This window comes from Pongo abelii, chromosome 1 (assembly GCF_028885655.2).
Source record: "Pongo abelii isolate AG06213 chromosome 1, NHGRI_mPonAbe1-v2.0_pri, whole genome shotgun sequence".
NCBI lineage: Eukaryota > Metazoa > Chordata > Mammalia > Primates > Hominidae > Pongo > Pongo abelii.
This window is the reverse complement of record NC_071985.2, coordinates 97536117-97555589: the sequence shown is the minus strand read 5'-3', so window position 1 is coordinate 97555589 and position 19473 is coordinate 97536117. Positions and strand designations below refer to the sequence as shown.

Sequence of the window (19473 nt, the reverse complement as noted above, 5' to 3'; positions counted from 1 at the left end):
AATTATCTCTGTTATAAAGAATCAAGCATGTTATTTCCCTGAAAATAACCAATTCAAGAAAGGCAGTCACAAGTTCAGACACCCTGGGCAATCTAATATGCTATTCCTATCATCATTATCTGTTATAAAGTCCAAGTGGGCTGACTTGGGCATAGAGCAAAGGGCTGCTCAGGGAGAATTGTAGTCTCTCACACCTGCTAAGACACAAACCTTTGTAAAGGACACTAGAAAGACAGAGAATAAAGAAAAATACTTTGTTCTTTTTTCTTCTTCATATCAAAGGTTACCCCTTAACTTCTCTGTCCATATGGATACCTACCTGTATAACAAAAGAAAGCTAAAATATCATATAATTGTGCTCTAATCCTAAATTTTCATCCACTAAGTAGCATCAAGTCAATGTTCATAGGATTGGATCCACCAAACTTGCCATATTCAGATTAAACTCAACATTTCAGGGCACAAAGAACAGAGGAACTCAAGGAAGCCGACTCACCAGGTTCTCCAAGGCAGATCAGTGCTCAGGTACCAGGGGTTTAAGAGTCGTGCAGCAGAGGATCTCTTTATAGAGCCTGCTACCCCATCCAGCAGGAAGTGAAACTACCTAAAACTACGCTGATCCAGTAATTTCTTAAGCCAAGTGCAAATTTATCCATGACTGGCAAGAGCAGGATACTCAAAATAGGAAATATCCTGTTCTGAAATCTCTCCACTGGGTTAAGCTCTCCTGACTCACAGAAGCCCTGCCTTGGATCTCAGTTTCAGTGACTTATGGCAAAGAGGGACTTGGGGGAATCTCTAACTGGTGGTCAAGGGACCTCTTTCTTAATTGGGAACAAAGATATTTTCCTGTCTTACACCTTCCCTAAATCATAAAACTTCTGCCCTCATTTACTTTATCTGAATGCCTTATTGTTATACATGAACTCAACTCTATGTCTACTTTCCTCATGCAATTTGCCAATGTGCTAGGAGGAAGGAGAGACCTAACAAAGGCCTAAGTTCTAGCCCAAGCCTTTTCTTTGCTCATTGTATGACCACAGGCAAGTCACTTCTCCTCCACGGAACTGTAAACAGGGAGAATAATACTCACCTCTGAGTTTGCAGGCGTTGACCGCATTGTGCCACCTGATGACCCTGTTCGAGCTTGAAATTTTTTCTTCTACCTCTTTCTTTCTCTCATAAAACCCCAGATTTTACCTATATTATCTTCCTCTTTAAAACTGTCTTCTCCAATCCGTTTGTAGAGGCATTTGTCTCCCAGGATAGATTCCAAAGTGAGATCGAGTCTCCCCAGCACATTTTCTACTTGCTGCCCTTAAGGATGTGTACTATAACTTTTTATTTATAAAAATGTACTCTCGGACACCACCTTAAGGAAATAGAAAGAATGGAACCAAAGTTACAAGCACTCACTCAAAATCTATGTATTGAACCATGCCTATGTTCAATACATTTTACATACATTTTTAGTATAATTTGAATATTTTAAATATTACATAATCTCCCAAAACATTCTGTAATGTCCTGTGAACATCCTATAGAGAACAAGCTGCATAGACTCATGTTATCATATGTAAATAATTAGAAGTAGGTTTGCAGAGTGCAGAAGTTCAGAGCACTTAAAGTCTGAAATCTAGGGGAAAATAAAAACTAAGTGTAATCCAATATGTATTCTTGCTCTCTATTTCCAAACAGGTTTTAGGTGTTTGAAAGACAGTGTTTTAAAATTTGTTTGTATGTTTTCCCTTTGTTTTTTCCATAGACCCTCTAGTCCCACAATCTGCTGGATTATCAACTCACACCCCAATGTACACCTCTCATCTGTCCATTTTGGTATGTATTGTTCACTTAACACGTATGTTGTCAATGCATTTAGTGATTGTTTTTTCACATCTTTTTTAAACTCTTCTTACAATCAGTAAGGTTTTCTAAATATTGTATATTAAGCATTTAAAGTGATATTGCTAGAGCTTCCTTATCTGGACCATTAATCAGGAAGCTTTCCAAGAATGTGGTTTTGTAAGTAGATAAGAAGAAAGGGGAATGAGGAAGAGGACAGACAAAATCATTAGAGCAGTCACCAGCTATGCTCCAGGAAGAACATGTGTTGAATGAACCCAGCATCACATCTCTCAGTTAAGCAGGTTAGGTACCCAGAACTGCTATTTCTCCTGTCAGTAAGGAAGGGCTTTTGGCTAAGATAATCACTGGCCAGGACACCACAGAAATAGAGCCATCACATCAGAACCTTGAGGCCAGGTGTTTACAAATGGTGTTCTCACCAAATGTTTCCTATAGACTATTACACATGCCAAGAACTTCACTGGGCAAAGTAAAGGGCCTTTACTCAATAGGTCCCCTACTACTCCCCAACAGCCTCACATCACATCTAAAACACAAATCCTTAAAGAAATATCTGATTTGTGCCATGCAAAATTGAAGAATTTGCTGCCAAATGAGATCACTGTGTGAGATAACCCAGTTTGAGTCACACCCTGCGACTCCCCTTCTGAGAACACCCCACTCAAACAGGAGGCTTATCACACCGGTGCAGGCACTAGAATGGCAGCAGCCCTAGTGCCCCCCGCATCTCAGACAGGCTCACTTTACAAGTTGAGGTGGTGAACTTGAAACTCAGAGTTCCACGCAGACCAGCTACATGAGGAATGGCCACAATATGAAGAGGGGCAGCTAACAGTCACAGCTTCCCCCAGTTAGGACATCCAGGCCCTGAGACATGGAGCGAGGCATAATTCACACACACACATTCCGTGGGTCTTTATTTGTCTATCATCTATCTTCATATCTAAAGAGCTTAGCTTTATGTTTCTTAAGAGTCTGATAGCCTTAGGTTCATTCCTATTATTTCTACTTCCTAATTTTCTAAGGGATCATTAAGTACGAATTATTAGTTCATAAAAATGACAGGAAAAAACAAAAACTTTTATTTGGTCTAATATTTGATTCAACATTTTATCTCACATTTTACTATAATACATTCTACTATACAAAATAGTGCTGGCAAATGAAGATTTAAAATAAAATATGGAAAAAATAAAGAAACAGGAATTGTTGCAAAATATTCTTGATATGTTAAGAGAAATGGTAACTGCGAGTCCCCATGCATATCTGCCTTCTGCTTTTATTTCTGAATAGCAGGCTTAGTCTCCATTGTCCTTCCGTAATTCAATGAATCAGATAAACATATGGTAGAATGCTGAAAGTAATTAAGAAGAATGTTTTGGGAGATTATGTAATATTATTTAAAATATTCAAATTATACTAAAAATGTATGTAAAGCATGATAACATTTTCATTAATGTATTTATTAAAAGATGGGAAACATAAAACAACATATTAAATGTGATTATATTTGGCTGGTATAATTACGGATGATGTTTATGTTCTTATTTAACTTTTCAAAGTATGCTTCAAGTGTTACCTATTATTGAGTAAGGAATCTTAAAATTCTACTTTGAAAAGCTAACAAGAGACAAGCCTGTCCATTGCTCAGTTAGTGAGATAGTGGGTTGTTTTTTTTTTTTTTTTAAGCATTGTTGGCTAGACACTAAAGGTGGGGTAGGATGTTAAGCAGCAGTAGTTTTATTGTAATAGCTCTACATTTGATCACATCCCTTCTAAAATCTCTCTTGAAGAAAACCCCAATAATAATCCCCCTTCCTCAGAGTATTGACATATACACACAGATGTTTACAAATGGTGTTCTCTCCAAATGCGAGAATTGTAGTAACCACAGACACCCAATAGCTGTATGTGTCTGTGAAATCATTCACCAAAATTGGGAGATCGTTCTAGGGTAACAAAATCAGGAATGAGTTTGTCTACTATCTGAGAGCCACGTGGATAGAAAGCATAAATTGGCCATAATATGATGAAATTGGAAGAAATGGATGATTAGCAGGACAGATAGTAAGGATAGTAGAATATGGTGATAATGATAGTAACTACCACTAAATTGTTATGAGAAAACAATTAAATCAGAGACTGCATATAAATACTTAGCACAGGCTACAGATAGTGCTCAAAATGCTAAAGTAACACATTGTTAATGAAAGAGATAGAGACAAAATATCAATTTCAAGTTGTTTATGGTTAAGAAAGGTATTTGCTTTCTCTTTAAGATCTTTTATATTATCCTTATTTTAATTGTGTGCCAGAAGTTTTTAGGACAAAGCAAATGCAAATATATGATATGAATGAAGTGGGCAGAAATAATAAGATGGGCTGATCCTGACATTTATTCTTATGTGATAAAAATGAGAGTTAATCTAAGCAGAAATTTAGATCAGTTCCTAGTTGTTTGTACTCTCTAAGACTTTCCTCTGAATTCAGTTAATACAAGAAAATAAATCTAAATACAGTAAATAGCAATACGTGGATGTGTTCATTTGTAAAATATTATCGTATATAGATATTTAGCATTCCATGTGAAAATATGTATAATGTTACCTCCAATTTAGTTTACTGTTATGTGGTTAGCTGTTTAGGACATTAATAAAAAACACTCATTCAAATATCACATTTCTTCTGGTGGCAAATTACCTAAATTTTAGGCTAAATCCTTATAAGAAACTGAATAGCTCATTAGCACTAACCTTCCCAAAGTGAATAGACCTTATAGAGTCTACTTGTATTTTCTCTATATGTTAGATCAGAATATTTAAGAGCATAATTTCAAGAGCTATTAGTAATGTAAAGTACTCCTGTTGCTTAATGTTAATGAGATTAAGAAGGACATATGGTAAATGATAGAATGAATCAGACACTTCTCCTCGTAAGAATCTTTCCAAGATAGTGAATGTGCATAGGCTGTGGTTTCCTTCCAAAAAAAGTCAAAAAGGAAAATAAGGAAACACGAACAAAATTGTGAAAAACTTTGAAGAGAAAAAAAACTGTGTGAAATCTAATATAGGGGAGAGCTGAAATTCTACTGTAAGTTAGAAATATATGAAATAAAACAAACATTATTAGAACAATCAAAACTAACACACACTCTTACAGAGATAAACACAATTTTGCAATATGATCCAGCAAATTTTGATCTAGTACATTTCAGAATATTTCAACAAAAAATAACCTGCATTCAAATGATTGCAGCAGCTTTATTCATAAATTCCAAGAAGTGTGATCTACCAAGATGCCCTTTAATAAATGAATCGATAAACCATGGTGCATTATACCCATGCAGTGGAACACTATGCAGTGATAACATGGAATGATCTATCAAGAAATACAAAGATATGAATGAATTTAAAATGCAAACTGGTAAGTTAAAAAAGTGTCAGTCTCAAAGGCTACACACTGTTTCTAAAATGGTTCCACTTGTATGATTTCTGTAAAATGCAAAATTACACATCCAAAAAGCACAACAAACTCCAAGTTCAATTAATTCAATGACACCCACACTGAGACACATTATAATTAAATTATCAAAAGAGAGAATCTTGAAAGCAGGAAGAAGGAAGTAAATCATCATATCTGAGAGATCCTTAATAAGTAGTTGACCAAATTCTTATCAGAAGTAGTTTTCAGAATAAGTAATTTTCAATATATCATCCTACTGCCTCCTGATCTCCAAGGCAGTAGAATTCTACGTTGAAAGTGATTTCTTTCAATGCTGTAGAATTCTAGAAAGAAACCACTTTTTTTTTTTTATTATACTTTAAGTTTTAGAGTACATGTGCACAATGTGCAGGTTAGTTACATATGTATACATGTGCCATGCTGGTGTGCTGCACCCATTAACTCGTCATTTAGCATTAGGTGTATCTCCTAATGCTATCCCTCCCCTCTCCCCCCGACCCCACAACAGTCCCCAGAGTGTGATGTTCCCCTTCCTGTGTCCATGTGTTCTCATTGTTCAATTCCCACCTATGAGTGAGAACATGCAGTGTTTGGTTTTTTGTCCTTGCAATAGTTTACTGAGAATGATGATTTCCAATTTCATCCATGTCCCTACAAAGGACATGAACTCATCCTTTTTTATGGCTGCATAGTATTCCATGGTGTATATGTGCCACAGTTTCTTAATCCAGTCTATCATTGTTGGACATTTGGGTTGGTTCCAAGTCTTTGCTATTGTGAATAGTGCCACACTAAACATACGTGTGCATGTGTCTTTATAGCAGCATGATTTTTAGTCCTTTGGGTATATACCCAGTAATGGGATTGCTGGGTCAAATGGTATTTCTAGTTCTAGATCCCTGAGGAATCGCCACGCTGACTTCCACAATGGTTGAACTAGTTTACAGTCCCACCAACAGTGTAAAAGTGTTCCTATTTCTCCACATCCTCTCCAGCACCTGTTGTTTCCTGACTTTTTAATGATTGCCATTCTAACTGGTGTGAGAAGGTATCTCATTGTTGTTTTGATTTGCATTTCTCTGATGGCCAGTGAAGATGAGCATTTTTTCATGTGTCTTTTGGCTGCATAAATGTCTTCTTTTGAGAAGTGTCTGTTCATATCCTTCGCCCACTTTTTGATAGGGTTGTTTGTTTTTTTCTTGTAAATTTGTTGGAGTTCATTGTAGATTCTGGATATTAGCCCTTTGTCAGATGAGTAGGTTGCAAAAATTTTCTCCCATTTTGTAGGTTGCCTGTTCACTCTGATGGTAGTTTCTTTTGCTGTGCAGAAGCTCTTTAGTTTAATTAGATCCCATTTGTCAATTTTGGCTTTTGTTGCCATTGCTTTTGGTGTTTTAGACATGAAGTCCTTGCCCATGCCTATGTCCTGAATGGTAATGCCTAGGTTTTCTTCTAGGGTTTTTATGGTTTTAGGTCTAACATTTAAGTCTTTAATCTATCTTGAATTAATTTTTGTATAAGGTGTAAGGAAGGGATCCAGTTTCAGCTTTCTACATATGGCTAGCCAGTTTTCCCAGCACCATTTATTAAATAGGGAATCCTTTCCCCATTGCTTGTTTTTCTCAAGTTTGTCAAAGATCAGATAGTTGTAGATATGCGGCGTTATTTCTGAAGGCTCTGTTCTGTTCCATTGGTCTATATATCTGTTTTGGTACCAGTACCATGCTGTTTTGGTTACTGTAGCCTTGTAATATAGTTTGAAGTCAGGTAGCATGATGCCCCCAGCTTTGTTCTTTTGGCTTAGGATTGACTTGGCGATGTGGGCTCTTTTTTGGTTCCATATGAACTTTAAAGTAGTTTTTTCCAATTCTGTGAAGAAAGTCATTGGTAGCTTGATGGGGATGGCATTGAATCTATAAATTACCTTGGGCAGTATGGCCATTTTCACGATATTGATTCTTCCTACCCATGAGCATGGAATGTTCTTCCATTTGTTTGTATCCTCTTTTATTTCATTGAACAGTGTTAACCACTTTCAACCTAAAATTGTACAGCCAGCAAAATTGTCCTTAAAAATGAGGGCAAACTTATGACATTTCCAGAAATCAAAACTTCAGACAGTTCGTTGCTCCTAGATTTTCTGTATGAGAAATGATAAAAAGAGCCTCTCAGGTTGAAATAAAAGGATGCTGGGCCAGGCGCAGTGGCTCACACCTGTAATCCCAGCACGGTGAGAGGCTGAGGTGGGTGGATCACAAGGTTAGCAGTTCGAGACCAGCCTGACCAACATGGTGAAACCCCATCTGTACTAAAAATACAAAAATTAGCTGGGTGTGGTGGTGTGCACCTGTAATCCCAGCTACTTAGGAGGCTGAGGCAGGAGAATTGCTTGAACCCAGGAGGTGGATGTTGCAGTGAGCCGAGATCGCACCACTGCACTCCAGCCTGGGCAACAGAGAGAGACACTGTCTCACAAAAAAAAAGGATGCTGGAGAGAAACTTTGTGAAGATATAAAGGTATCTGATAGACATGCACAGGTACATAAAAGCCAGCATTATTGTAATTTTAGCTTGTAACTCCACTTTTTATTTTCTACAAGATTTAAAATGCAAATGTATACAATTACAAATCTCTGTTAGTGAACATACAATGTATAAAGATGTAATTTGTGAACTCAACATAAAAAGAGGATGGGGTTGTGTGAGTTAATTTTTCTATGCAATTGGAATTGTTGTTGTTAATGCTAATTAACTGTATATAATAACTAAGATATTATATACAGTCTTCACTGTAACCACAAAATAAATATTTTAGAATACACAACGACAGAAAAAAGACAATTTAAAAAGTTTTACCACAAAAAAAAGCTAAACACATATCAGGCACTAATGAAAGATAACATAGAGAAAAGAGTAAATGCAAAAAGAGGACCTACCTCATCAGTTATTATTTTAAATGTAAGTGAATTAAACTTTCCCCAGCAACAGAAATTGAAAGCATAGATCTTAAATTAAAAAATTGATTCAACTATTTGCTGTTTACAAGAGACTAACTTTACAACTAAAGACACAAAGAGGTTGAAAGTAATAGGATGGAAAAAGATATTTTATGTAAATGGTAGCCACAAGAGACCAGAGGTGGCTACAATAACATCAGACAAAATTGAGTACTGTTACATGAGACTATAAAAGACATATATATTGATAAAGAGATTTATTCACTCAGAAAACATAGAAGTTATAAACATACATTTCCTAACATCAGAACTCTAAAACATATGAAAATACATTGAGAGAAATTAAAGGAAATTGATAGTTCTATGATAAATGTTGAAAACCTAAATACTTCACTTTCAAAAATGGCTAGAATAATAGAAGTTCAAAAAGAAAATAGACGACTTAAAAATATAAACCAATTAGTCCAAACAGAAAAATACACAACCCTCTACCCACCAACAGCAGGATATACCCTACAATTTTCTCAGGAGAACATGGAACACCCTCCAGGATAGACCACATATTAGGCTAGAAAATAAGTTAATATATTTTAAAAGACTAAAATCATACAAAGTACTTTTCCAATCACTTTGAAATGAGACTAAAAATCTATAACCAACTTAAAACTGGAAAATTCACACATTCGTGGAAACAAACAAACAAAAAAACACTCTTAAACAACCAACAGGTCAAATAAGAAATCACGGGAAAATTAGAAATAGTTTGAGACTACTGACAACAAAAACACATCATACCAAAACTTCAGGATTGCAGAAAAAGCAGTGCTAACAGGGAAATTTATAGCCATAACCACATACATTTTTAATTTAAAAAATTCTCAGATCAATAACTTCATGTTACACCTTAGGAAAATACAAAAAGAAAAGTAAACTAAACCCAAAAAAAGTAAATATGAGAGACTAGAATGGAGATAAATAAAATAAAAGACAAGAAAACAATAGAGAAAATCAGTAAAACCAACTTTTATTTCATTGAAAAGGCAACAAAACTGACAAATTGTTAGATTAACCACAGAAGAGAAAAATGATGTAACACTCAAATAGCTAAAATCTTAAAAGAAAGTGGGGAAGTTACTACTGATTTTACAGAAATGAAAAGAATTTCAAGGGAAAACATAGAAACAATTCTATGTCAGCTTATCAGATAACCCAGTTGAAATGAACAAATTCTCAGAAATATACTGTCTACCAAACCAAATCATAAAGAAATAGAAAATTTGAAGAGATGTATAAAAAGTAAGGAGATTGAATTACTAATCTAAAATCTAACAAGAAAGAAAAGTGTTGACCCAGAAGGATTTATTGGAGAAGTATATACCAATCCTTCTCAAACTCTATCAAAAAAGAAAACTTAAAATAGAGAATACTTCCTGCCTTATTCCATGAAGCCAGGATTACCCTGATAGAAAATCCAGACAAAGACACTGCAAGGAATGAAAACTACACACCAATATTCCTCATGAATATTGATGCAAAAAGTGCTCAAAAACATTTAACATACCAGATAATTCCTGTGGCTCTGGGCAAGATGGCCAACTAGATGCAGCCAGGTAGAATAGCTACCACTGAGGGACAGAGACGACTGGCCCACTTTTAACAGATTTTCAGAGGGGAGGCACTGAGAGTGAAGCAAACACAAAACAGAAAAAAGCAGGGATTGCAATCCCAATTTCAGACAAAAGAGACTTTAAACCAACAAAAATCAATAAAGAAAAAAAAAAGCATTGCATAATGGTAAGGATTCAATGAGAATACCCAACTGTCTTAAATATAAATGCACCCAACACAGGAGCACTCACATTCATTAAGCAATTTCTTAGTGCCCTTCAAAGAGAATTAGACTCCCACACAATAATAGTGGGAGACTTTAACACCCCACTGACAGTATTAGACAGATCATGGTGGCTGAAATTTAACAAATGTATTCAGGACTTGAAGTCAGCACAGAACCAAATGGACCTGATAGACATCTACAAAACTCTCTACCCAAAAACAGAGACTATACATTCTTCTTTTAGCCACATGGCACAAACTCTAAAATCAATCACATGGTGGGAAATAAAACACTCCTCAGCAAATACAAAAGAACCGAAATCATAACAACCAATCTCTCAGAAGACAGCACCATGAAATTTGAAATCAAGACTGAGAAATTCACTCAAAACCATACAATTACATGGAAATTTAATAAGTTGCTCCTGAATGACTTTTGAGTAAATTATCAAATTAAGGCTGAAATCAAGAAGTTCTTTGAAACTAATGAGAATGAACATACAACATACCAGAATCTGTGGACACAGCTAATGCAGTATTAAGAGGAAATTTGTAGCACTAAATGCTCACATCAAAAAGTTAGAAAGATATCAGTGTAACAACCTAACATCACAACTAAAAGAACGAGGAAACCAAGAGAAAACCAACCTCAAAGCAATCAGAAGACAAGAAATAACCAACATCAGAGCTAAGCTAAAGGAGACTGAGATATAAAAAAATCAAAATATCAACAAATCCAGGAATTACTTTTAAAAAATAATAAAATAAATTGACTTCTAACTAGACTATAAAGAAGAAAAGAGAAAATATTCAAATAAACACAGTTAGAAATGACAAAAGGGATATTGACAGATGAATTCTACCAGATGTACAAATAAGAGCTGGTACCATTCCTGCTGAAACTATCCTAAAAATTTGAAGAGGAGGACTCCTCTCTAACTCATTCTATGAGGCCAGCATCATCTTCATACCAAAACCTTGCAGAGACACAAAGACTAAAAAGAAAATTTCAGGCCACTATCCTCAATGAAAATCAATGCAAAAATTCTCAGCAAAATACCGGCAAACCTAATCCAGCAGCACATCAAAAAGCCTATCCACCAGAATCAAGTTGGTTTTATCCCTGGGGTGCAAGAATGGTTAAACATACACAAATCAATAAATTTGATTCATCACATAAACAGAACTAAAGACAAAAATCACATGATTGTCTCAATAGATGCAGAAAAAGCTTTCCATACAATTCAACACCCCTTCATGTTAAAAACACTCAGTAAACTAGATATTAACCAAATGAATATTCCTCAAAATAATAAGAGCCATCTGTAACAAATCCACAGCCAATATGATACTGAATAGGGAAAAGCTGGAAGCATTCCCCTTGAAAACCGGCACAACACAAGGATGCCCTCTCTAACTACTTCTATTCAACATACTATGGAAAGTCCTGGCCAGAGCAATCAAGAAAGATAAGGGTAGAAAGGGGATCAAAATAAGAAGCAGGAACTCAAACTATCCCTGTTTGCACAAGACATGATTCTATATCTAAAAAACCCTATAGCCTCGGAACGAAAACTCTTTCAGTGGATAAACAACTTCAGCAATGTTTCAGGATTCAAAAACAACATACAAAAATCAGTCAATCAATCACTAGCACTCCTATATATCAGCAACAGCCAAGCCAACAGCCAAATCAGGAACACAATCCCATTCACGACAGTGGCAAAAAGAATAATATACCTAGGAATAAAGCTAACCAGGGAGGTGAAAGATCTCTACACAGAGAACTACAAAGTATTGCTGAACAACATCAGAGGTGACACTAATAAATGGAAAAACATTCCAAGCTCGTGAATAGGAAGCATCAATACAGTTAAAATAGCCAAACTCCTCAAAGCAGTTTACAATTTCAATGTGATTCCTCTCCTATCAAACTACCAATGACATTCTTCACAGAACCAAAAAAAAACAACAACAATTATAAAATTATATGGAACCAAAAATGAGCTTGAATAGCCAAGGTAATCCTAAACAAAAAGAACAAAGCTGGAGTCATCATGCTACCTGACTGCAAACTATACTATAAGGCTGCAGTAACCAAAACAGCATGGTACTAGTACAAAACAGACACAGAGACTAATGGAACAGAATAGGGAACCCAGAAATAAAGCAACACACCTGTAACTATCTGATCACTAAAAATGTAACAAAAACAAGCAATGTGGAAAGAACTCCCTATTGAATAAATGATGCTGGGATAACTGGCTAGCCCTATGCATAAGATTGAAATTGGATGCCTTCCTTACACTATATACAAAAATCAACTCAAGATGAATTAAAGACTTAAATGTAAAGCCCCAGATTATAAATACCCTGGAAGACAACCTAGGCAATACCATTCTGGACATAGGGACAGGCAAATATTTTATGACAAAGACACCAAAAGTAATTGCAACAAAAGGAAAATTGACAAATAGGATAAACCAAAGAGCTTCTGCACAGCAAAGGAAACTATCAAAAGAGTAAACAGACAACCTACAGAATGGGAGAAAAGTTTCGTAAAGCATGCATCTGATAAAGGTCTAATATTCAGCATCTATAAAGAGTTTAAACAAATTTGCAAGAAAAAAAACAGCCCCATTAAAAAGTGGGCAAAGGACAGAAATCGACACATTTCACAGGAAACATACATGTAGCCAATAAGTATACGAAAAACAAGCTCAACATCACTGATCATTAGAGAAATGTAAATCAAAACCACAATGAGATACTAACTATTTCACACCAGTCATAATGGCTATTATTACAAAGTCAAAAAACAAAAAGTGCTGGAGAGTTTGCAGAGAAAAACTAATGCTTATACAGTGTTGGGGGAAGTGTCAATTAGATCAGCCATTGTGGAAAACAGTGTGGCAATTACTTAAACAGCTAAAAACAGAACTACCATTCCTACCAGCAATCCCATTACTTGGTATATACCCAAAGGAATATAAACCATTCTGTGTCATAAAGACACATGCATATGTTATGTTCATTGCAGCATTATTCATAATAGCAGACATGGAATCAAACTAAGTGCCCATCAATGATAGACTAGATAAAGAAAATGTGATACATACACACCATGAAATACTATGCAGCCATAAAAAAAAAGAGATCAAGTCCTTTGCAGGAACATGGGTAGAGCTGCAGGCCATTATCCTCAGAAAACTAATGCAGGAACAGAAAATCAAATACCACATGTTCTCACTTATAACTGGGAGCTAAATGCTGAGAAAACATGGACACATATTGGGGAACAACAGACAATAGGGCCTATTGGAGGGTAAAGGTTAGGGGGACAGAGAGGATCAGGAGAAATAACTAATAGGTACTATGATTAATAACTGAGTGATGAAACAAGCTGTACAATAAACCCCGGTGACATGCATTTACCTATATAATAAACCTGCACATGTACCCCTGATCTTAAAATAAAAAATTTAAAAAAATAGCAGATAGTGGACAGGATGCAAAGAAAAAAGAAGCCTATATACTTCTGGTGGGAATGTAAATTAGTACACCCGCAGTGGAAAACAATACAAAGATTTCTCCAAAAACTAAAAATAGAACTACCATTCAATCCTGCAGTCCAACTACTGTGTATCTATCCAAAGGAAAAGAAATCAGTCCATCAAACAGATGCCTGAACTCCCATGGTTATTGCAGTACTATTCACAATAGCAAAGATATGTAACCTAAGTGTCCATTAACGAATAAATGGAAAAAGAAAATATTGTATAGACACACAGTGAAATCCTATTTTGTTGTAAAAAAGAATAAAATCATGTCATGTGCAGCAACACAGATGGAACTGGAGGTCATTATGTTAAGTAAAATAAGTCAAGCAGGGGAAGACAAATACTGCATGTTCTCACTCATCTGTGGGAGCTACAAAAGTTGATTTATAAATGTAGAGAGTAGAATGATAGTTACCAGAGGCAGGGAAAGATGTTCAGGGGGTGGAGAATGAAGAAATGCGGTTAAATAGTACAAACATAGAGAGACATGAAAGAGGTAACTTTAAATATTTGATAGCGGAGTACAGTGGCTACAGTTTACAACAATGTATTGTATTTTTCAAAATAGCAAAAAGAGAGGAATTAAAATGTTCCCAGGAAAGACAGAAATGATAAATGCTCAAGGTCATGGATTCCCTAAATTTCCTGATATCCTGATGTGATCATTACACATTTGATCCATGTAACAAAATATCACATGTACCCCGAAAATATGTATAAGTATTATGAATCAATATAGATCAATGGAACAGAACAGAGCCCTCAGAAATAACGCCACATATCTACAACTATCTGATCTTTGACAAACCTGACAAAAACAAGCAATGGGGAAAGGATTCCCTATTTAATAAATGGTGCTGGGAAAACTGGCTAGCCATATGTAGAAAGCTGAAACTGGATCCCTTCCTTACACCTTATAAAAAAATTAATTCAAGATGGATTAAAGACTTAAATGTTAGACCTAAAACCATAAAAACCTTAGAAGAAAACCTAGGCAATACCATTCAGGACATAGGCATGGGCAAGGACTTCATGTCTAAAACTCCAAAAGCAATGGCAACAAAAGCCAAAATTGACAAATGGGATCTAATTAAACTAAAGAGCTTCTGCACAGCAAAGGAAACTACCATCAGAGTGAACAGGCAACCTACAAAATGGGAGAAAATTTTCGCAACCTACTCATCTGACAAAGGGCTAGTATCAAGAATCTACAATGAACTCCAACAAATTTACAAGAAAAAAACAAACAACCCCATCAAAAAGTGGGCAAAGGACATGAACAGACACTTCTCAAAAGAAGACATTTATGCAGCCAAAAAACACATGAAAAAATGCTCACCATCACTGGCCATCAGAGAAATGCAAATCAAAACCACAATGAGATACCATCTCACACCAGTTAGAATGGCAATCATTAAAAAGTCAGGAAACAACAGGTGCTGGAGAGGATGTGGAGAAATAGGAACACTTTTACACTGTTGGTGGGACTGTAAACTAGTTCAACCCTTGTGGAAGTCAGTGTGGCGATTCCTCAGGGATCTAGAACTAGAAATTCCATTTGACCCAGCCATCCCATTACTGGGTATATACCCAAAGGACTATAAATCATGCTGCTATAAAGACACATGCACACGTATGTTTATTGCGGCACTATTCACAATAGCAAAGACTTGGAACCAACCCAAATGTCCAACAATGATAGACTGGATTAAGAAAATGTGGCACATATACACCATGGAATACTATGCAGCCATAAAAAATGATGAGTTCACGTCCTTTGTAGGGACATGGATGAAATTGGAAATCATCATTCTCAGTAAACTATCGCAAGAACAAAAAACCAAACACCGCATATTCTCACTCATAGGTGAGAATTGAACAATGAGAACACATGGACACAGGAAGGGGAACATCACACTTTGGGGACTGTTGTGGGGTGGGGGGAGGGGGGAGGGATAGCATTGGGAGATATACCTAATGCTAGATGACGAGTTGGTGGGTGCAGCGCACCAGCATGGCACATGTATACATATGTAACTTACCTGCATGTTGCGCACATGTACCATAGAGCCTAAAGTATAATAATAATAATAATAATAATAATAATAATAATAATAATAAAGAAAAAAAAAAAAAAAACAATAGGGAGTCTTCTTATTTCCTGTATTAGTTACATCCAAGCCACTCTCTTTCTGGAACAAATATCTTGGTGGTTGTAGCAGGGGGTGATGATGATTATGATGATGATGATGCTTCTGGTGGAAACGATGATATATTGCTGCTTATTAGCAGCAAATTCAATAAAATGACTGCTATTATGTGTCAGGCATTGTGCCAACCAAATTTCAAAATTTCAGATAGAAATTAGATTTTATGACTTAGAATATTTTATGATGTAAATATTGTTTGGTTCACATTGCAGTAAAAAGAGACATTTGGAGAAGGGGAATAATATGTTCTGCAAATCAATCAAACACTAAGAAAAATAAAAGGAGTATAAAATGATAGAGAAATAATACTTGCTATGACCCAAAATTCATATAGCAACAATTGTAAGATCTTCCCTGAGGATCACAGAAAGATAGGAATATATCTAAATGATCATATCACATTGCTAATAAAGCAGATTTGAAAAGAAACAAAAGATCCATTCACAAATATATATGCATAGATACTTTATTCAGGGAGTGAAAGAAAAGTGACAATTGCACAGGTGGTAGAAGCTCATGCCCAGGTGAAAGACAGACACAGAACACCTTAACAGAATTCTCTGATGATTCCCAGGCACACAGCTGCAGCTCTTTCTGCTGAAGCTCTGGGAACTGACAAAGCCAAGGTTCCTTTGCTCAGTCTCCACCTGGACAGTGGCAGTATGGCAGCCTTAGAAAGAAAACCTTTTGCTATCAGGGATCATCACAGGCAGATCACAGGCTAAGAGGAAAGAAGCTCCCTGTGTATCCATGGTAGGCTTCGATGAGAAGATGCAGGTGAAGCTGTGGAACGAGGTGAGCCAATTATCCTTATCCTTTCATGCTCCTGATGAATCCTGAAGCTGTTACTTGCTCTTGGGTGGATACTTTGGCTGGCAGGGTGGGGAAGGTGTCACAGGAGGACATTTCTGCTGGCACTGCTGAGGTGGGCAGGGCTGTGGACACTTTGGTGGTGGGCACGGCTCAGGGCACTTCGGGGGTGGACATGGCTCTGGGCACTTTGGCGTGGGGCACACAGGAGGTGGCTGGCAGGGCTGCTTGCACTGCTGCTGTTGATAAGACATCCTGCTGGAGTCTCAGAATCTGAAAGAAATGATATGACAGTGTTCACAGGAATGGACTCCTCCAGAGAGAGAAGCCAAAGCTTATGTAATACCATGGCATATTATTTCTCCAATCTCCAAAAATTTATTTAAACTCTTAGCTCCCTTTTCATGACTTCCTGTCTTCTCCTTTCCACTTTAGCAAGTTGCTTCATCAGCCCTAGGAAATCCTGCCTTTCCTCATACAATTTTTCCAAAGAAAACATCTCTGTAATAAAAAATCCAACATGTTAATCCAGGAAATTAACATCTTCAGGAAAGGCAGTCACAAGTTCAGACCCCCTGGGCAATCTCACAAGCTATTCCTATCATCATTATCTGTTGTAAAGTCCCAGTGGGTTGACTTGGGCACAGAGCAAGGGCTGTTCAGGAAGAAGTGCTGGCTCTCACACCTGCTAAGACACCAACTTTTGAAAAGGACACCAGAAAAATATGGAAAAGAGAAAAATACTCCATCCTTTTCTTCCAACCAAAGCTTTCCTATTAACTTCTCTGTCCATATGAACATATAACTGTATATTTTTTAAAAAGCTGTGTAAAACACTCTATCACATAGTCTAATCCTGTAGTTCCATCCACTAAGTACCATCAAACCCATGATCATAGGTTTGGAGCCACCAAACTTGCTGGACTCAGATTAAATTCAACATTTCAGGGCAAAAAGAAGAGAACTCAAGAAAGCAGACTCACCAGCTTCTCCAAAGCAGATTGATGCTCGAGTACCAGGAGTTTAGGAGTTGTAGAGCAGAGAACCTCTTTATAGGGCCAGCTACCCCACCCAGCAGGAAGTGGAACTGCCTAAACTGGGCTGGTCCAGCAATGTCCCAACTAAAATGCAAATTTATCCATAACTGGTATGACAGGAATTCTCAAACTGGGAAATATCCTGTTCTGGGACCTCTCCGCAGGATTAAGTGCCCCTGAATCATGGAGGCCCTGCCTTAGATCTCAGTTTCAGTGACTTATAGCAAAGAGGGACTTGGAGGATTCTCTAACTGGTGGTCAAGGGCTCTCTTTCTTGATTGGGGGCAATGAATACTTCCTGTCTTACACATTCCCTAAATCATAAAACTTCCTACCCTGATCCACTTTAGCTGAATGCCATATTATTGTACATGAACCTATCTCCACCCCTTCTTTCCTCGTACAATTTGCCAGTGTGCTAGAAGGACCTAACAAAGGCCTGAGTTCTGGCCCCAGATTTTTTTGCTAAGTTGTATGACCACAGCCAGGTTAACTCTCCTCCCTGGAACGGTAAACAGAGAAGCATCATATCTACCTCTGGTTTTGAAGGCAGTGACCACATTGTGCCATCTGTTGACCCTGTTCAAGCCTGAAATTTTCTACTTCACCTCTGTCTTTCTCTCACAGAACCCCAGATTTTACCTATATTCCTTTTCTCTTTGAAGTTGCCTTACGCACCTCTCATAGAGGCACTTGTGTCCCAGGACAGACACCAGAGTGAGATCCAGTCTCCCCAGTATGTTTGCTACTGCTGCTATCAAGGATATGTACTACAGCCTTTTTATTTATAGAAATCTACTTAGTCACCACATTAAGGAAATGGAAAGAAGGGAACCAAAGTTACAAGCATTCATTTTAAATCTATGTATTGAACCATGCCTATATCTTTGCCTGTGAACATCCTATAGAGAACAAAATGCATAGACTCACAATATCTTATGTAAACAGAGAAGAGAAGGGCTCTTCTCAGAGTAGAGAAGGTCAGAGGACTTAAAGTCTGAAATCTAGGGGAAAATATAAATTAAGTGTGATCCTATATGTTTGCTTTCTCTACCTCTCTTTCCAAACAGGTTTTAGTCTTTGAAAGACGGTATTATTTTATTTGTTTGTATGTTCTTCCTTTGTCTTTTCCCAAAGCCCTCTAGCCCCACAACCTGCTAGATTATCAACTCACACCCCAATGTATACCTCTCATCTGTCCATTTTAGTACACATTGTTCACTCGATACGTATGTTGTCAATGTGAATGTCTTTCACATCTTTTTAAAACTCTTCCTGCAGTCAATGGGGCTTACTAAACATCATATATTAAACATTTAAAATACTGCTGCTGGAGCTTCCTTATCTGGGCCAATAATCAGGAACCTTTCCAAGAATGTGGTTTTATAATTGGAGAAGAAGAAGGAAGAGGAAGATAAGAAAAAAAGAGGAAGAGGAGTGACTCAAATTCTTTGGAGCACTCACCAGCTATGCTCCAGATAGAGCAAGAGCACTGAATCAACCCAGCATCACATCTCTCAGTTAAGCAAGTTAGGTTTCCAGATCTGCAATTGCTCCAGTCTCTAAGGAAGGGCTTTTGGCCAAGATCACCATGGCCAGACGCTACACAAATAGAACTATCATGTCAACACCTTGAGTCCAGGTGTTTACAAACAGTGTTCTCACCAAATGCTTCTACATGCCAAGTACAGTGGGTGCAGTAAAGGGATTTCACTCAATAGGTCCCCTGCTCCTCCCC

The 19473-nt window shown here is 37.0% G+C and overlaps 1 protein-coding gene across 2 annotated transcripts; it reads right to left on the bottom strand.

Moving 5' to 3' along the window:
* Window positions 1–16338: 16338 nt before the first annotated feature.
* Window positions 16339–17724, bottom strand: LOC100456432 (small proline-rich protein 2E). 2 transcript variants are annotated; one of them, XM_002810175.3, is made up of 2 exons: window positions 17682–17724; window positions 16339–16971 (listed from the first exon to the last, which is right to left on the bottom strand). In XM_002810175.3, exon 2 carries the CDS (start codon window positions 16950–16952, stop codon window positions 16734–16736), a length of 219 nt encoding a protein of 72 aa, XP_002810221.1. In that variant the 5' UTR covers window positions 16953–16971; window positions 17682–17724; the 3' UTR covers window positions 16339–16733. The 2 variants fall into 2 exon arrangements, with proteins under 2 accessions (XP_002810221.1, XP_009242298.1); XM_009244023.2 differs by having other exon boundaries at window positions 16341–16971; window positions 17678–17724.
* Window positions 17725–19473: the final 1749 nt, after the last annotated feature.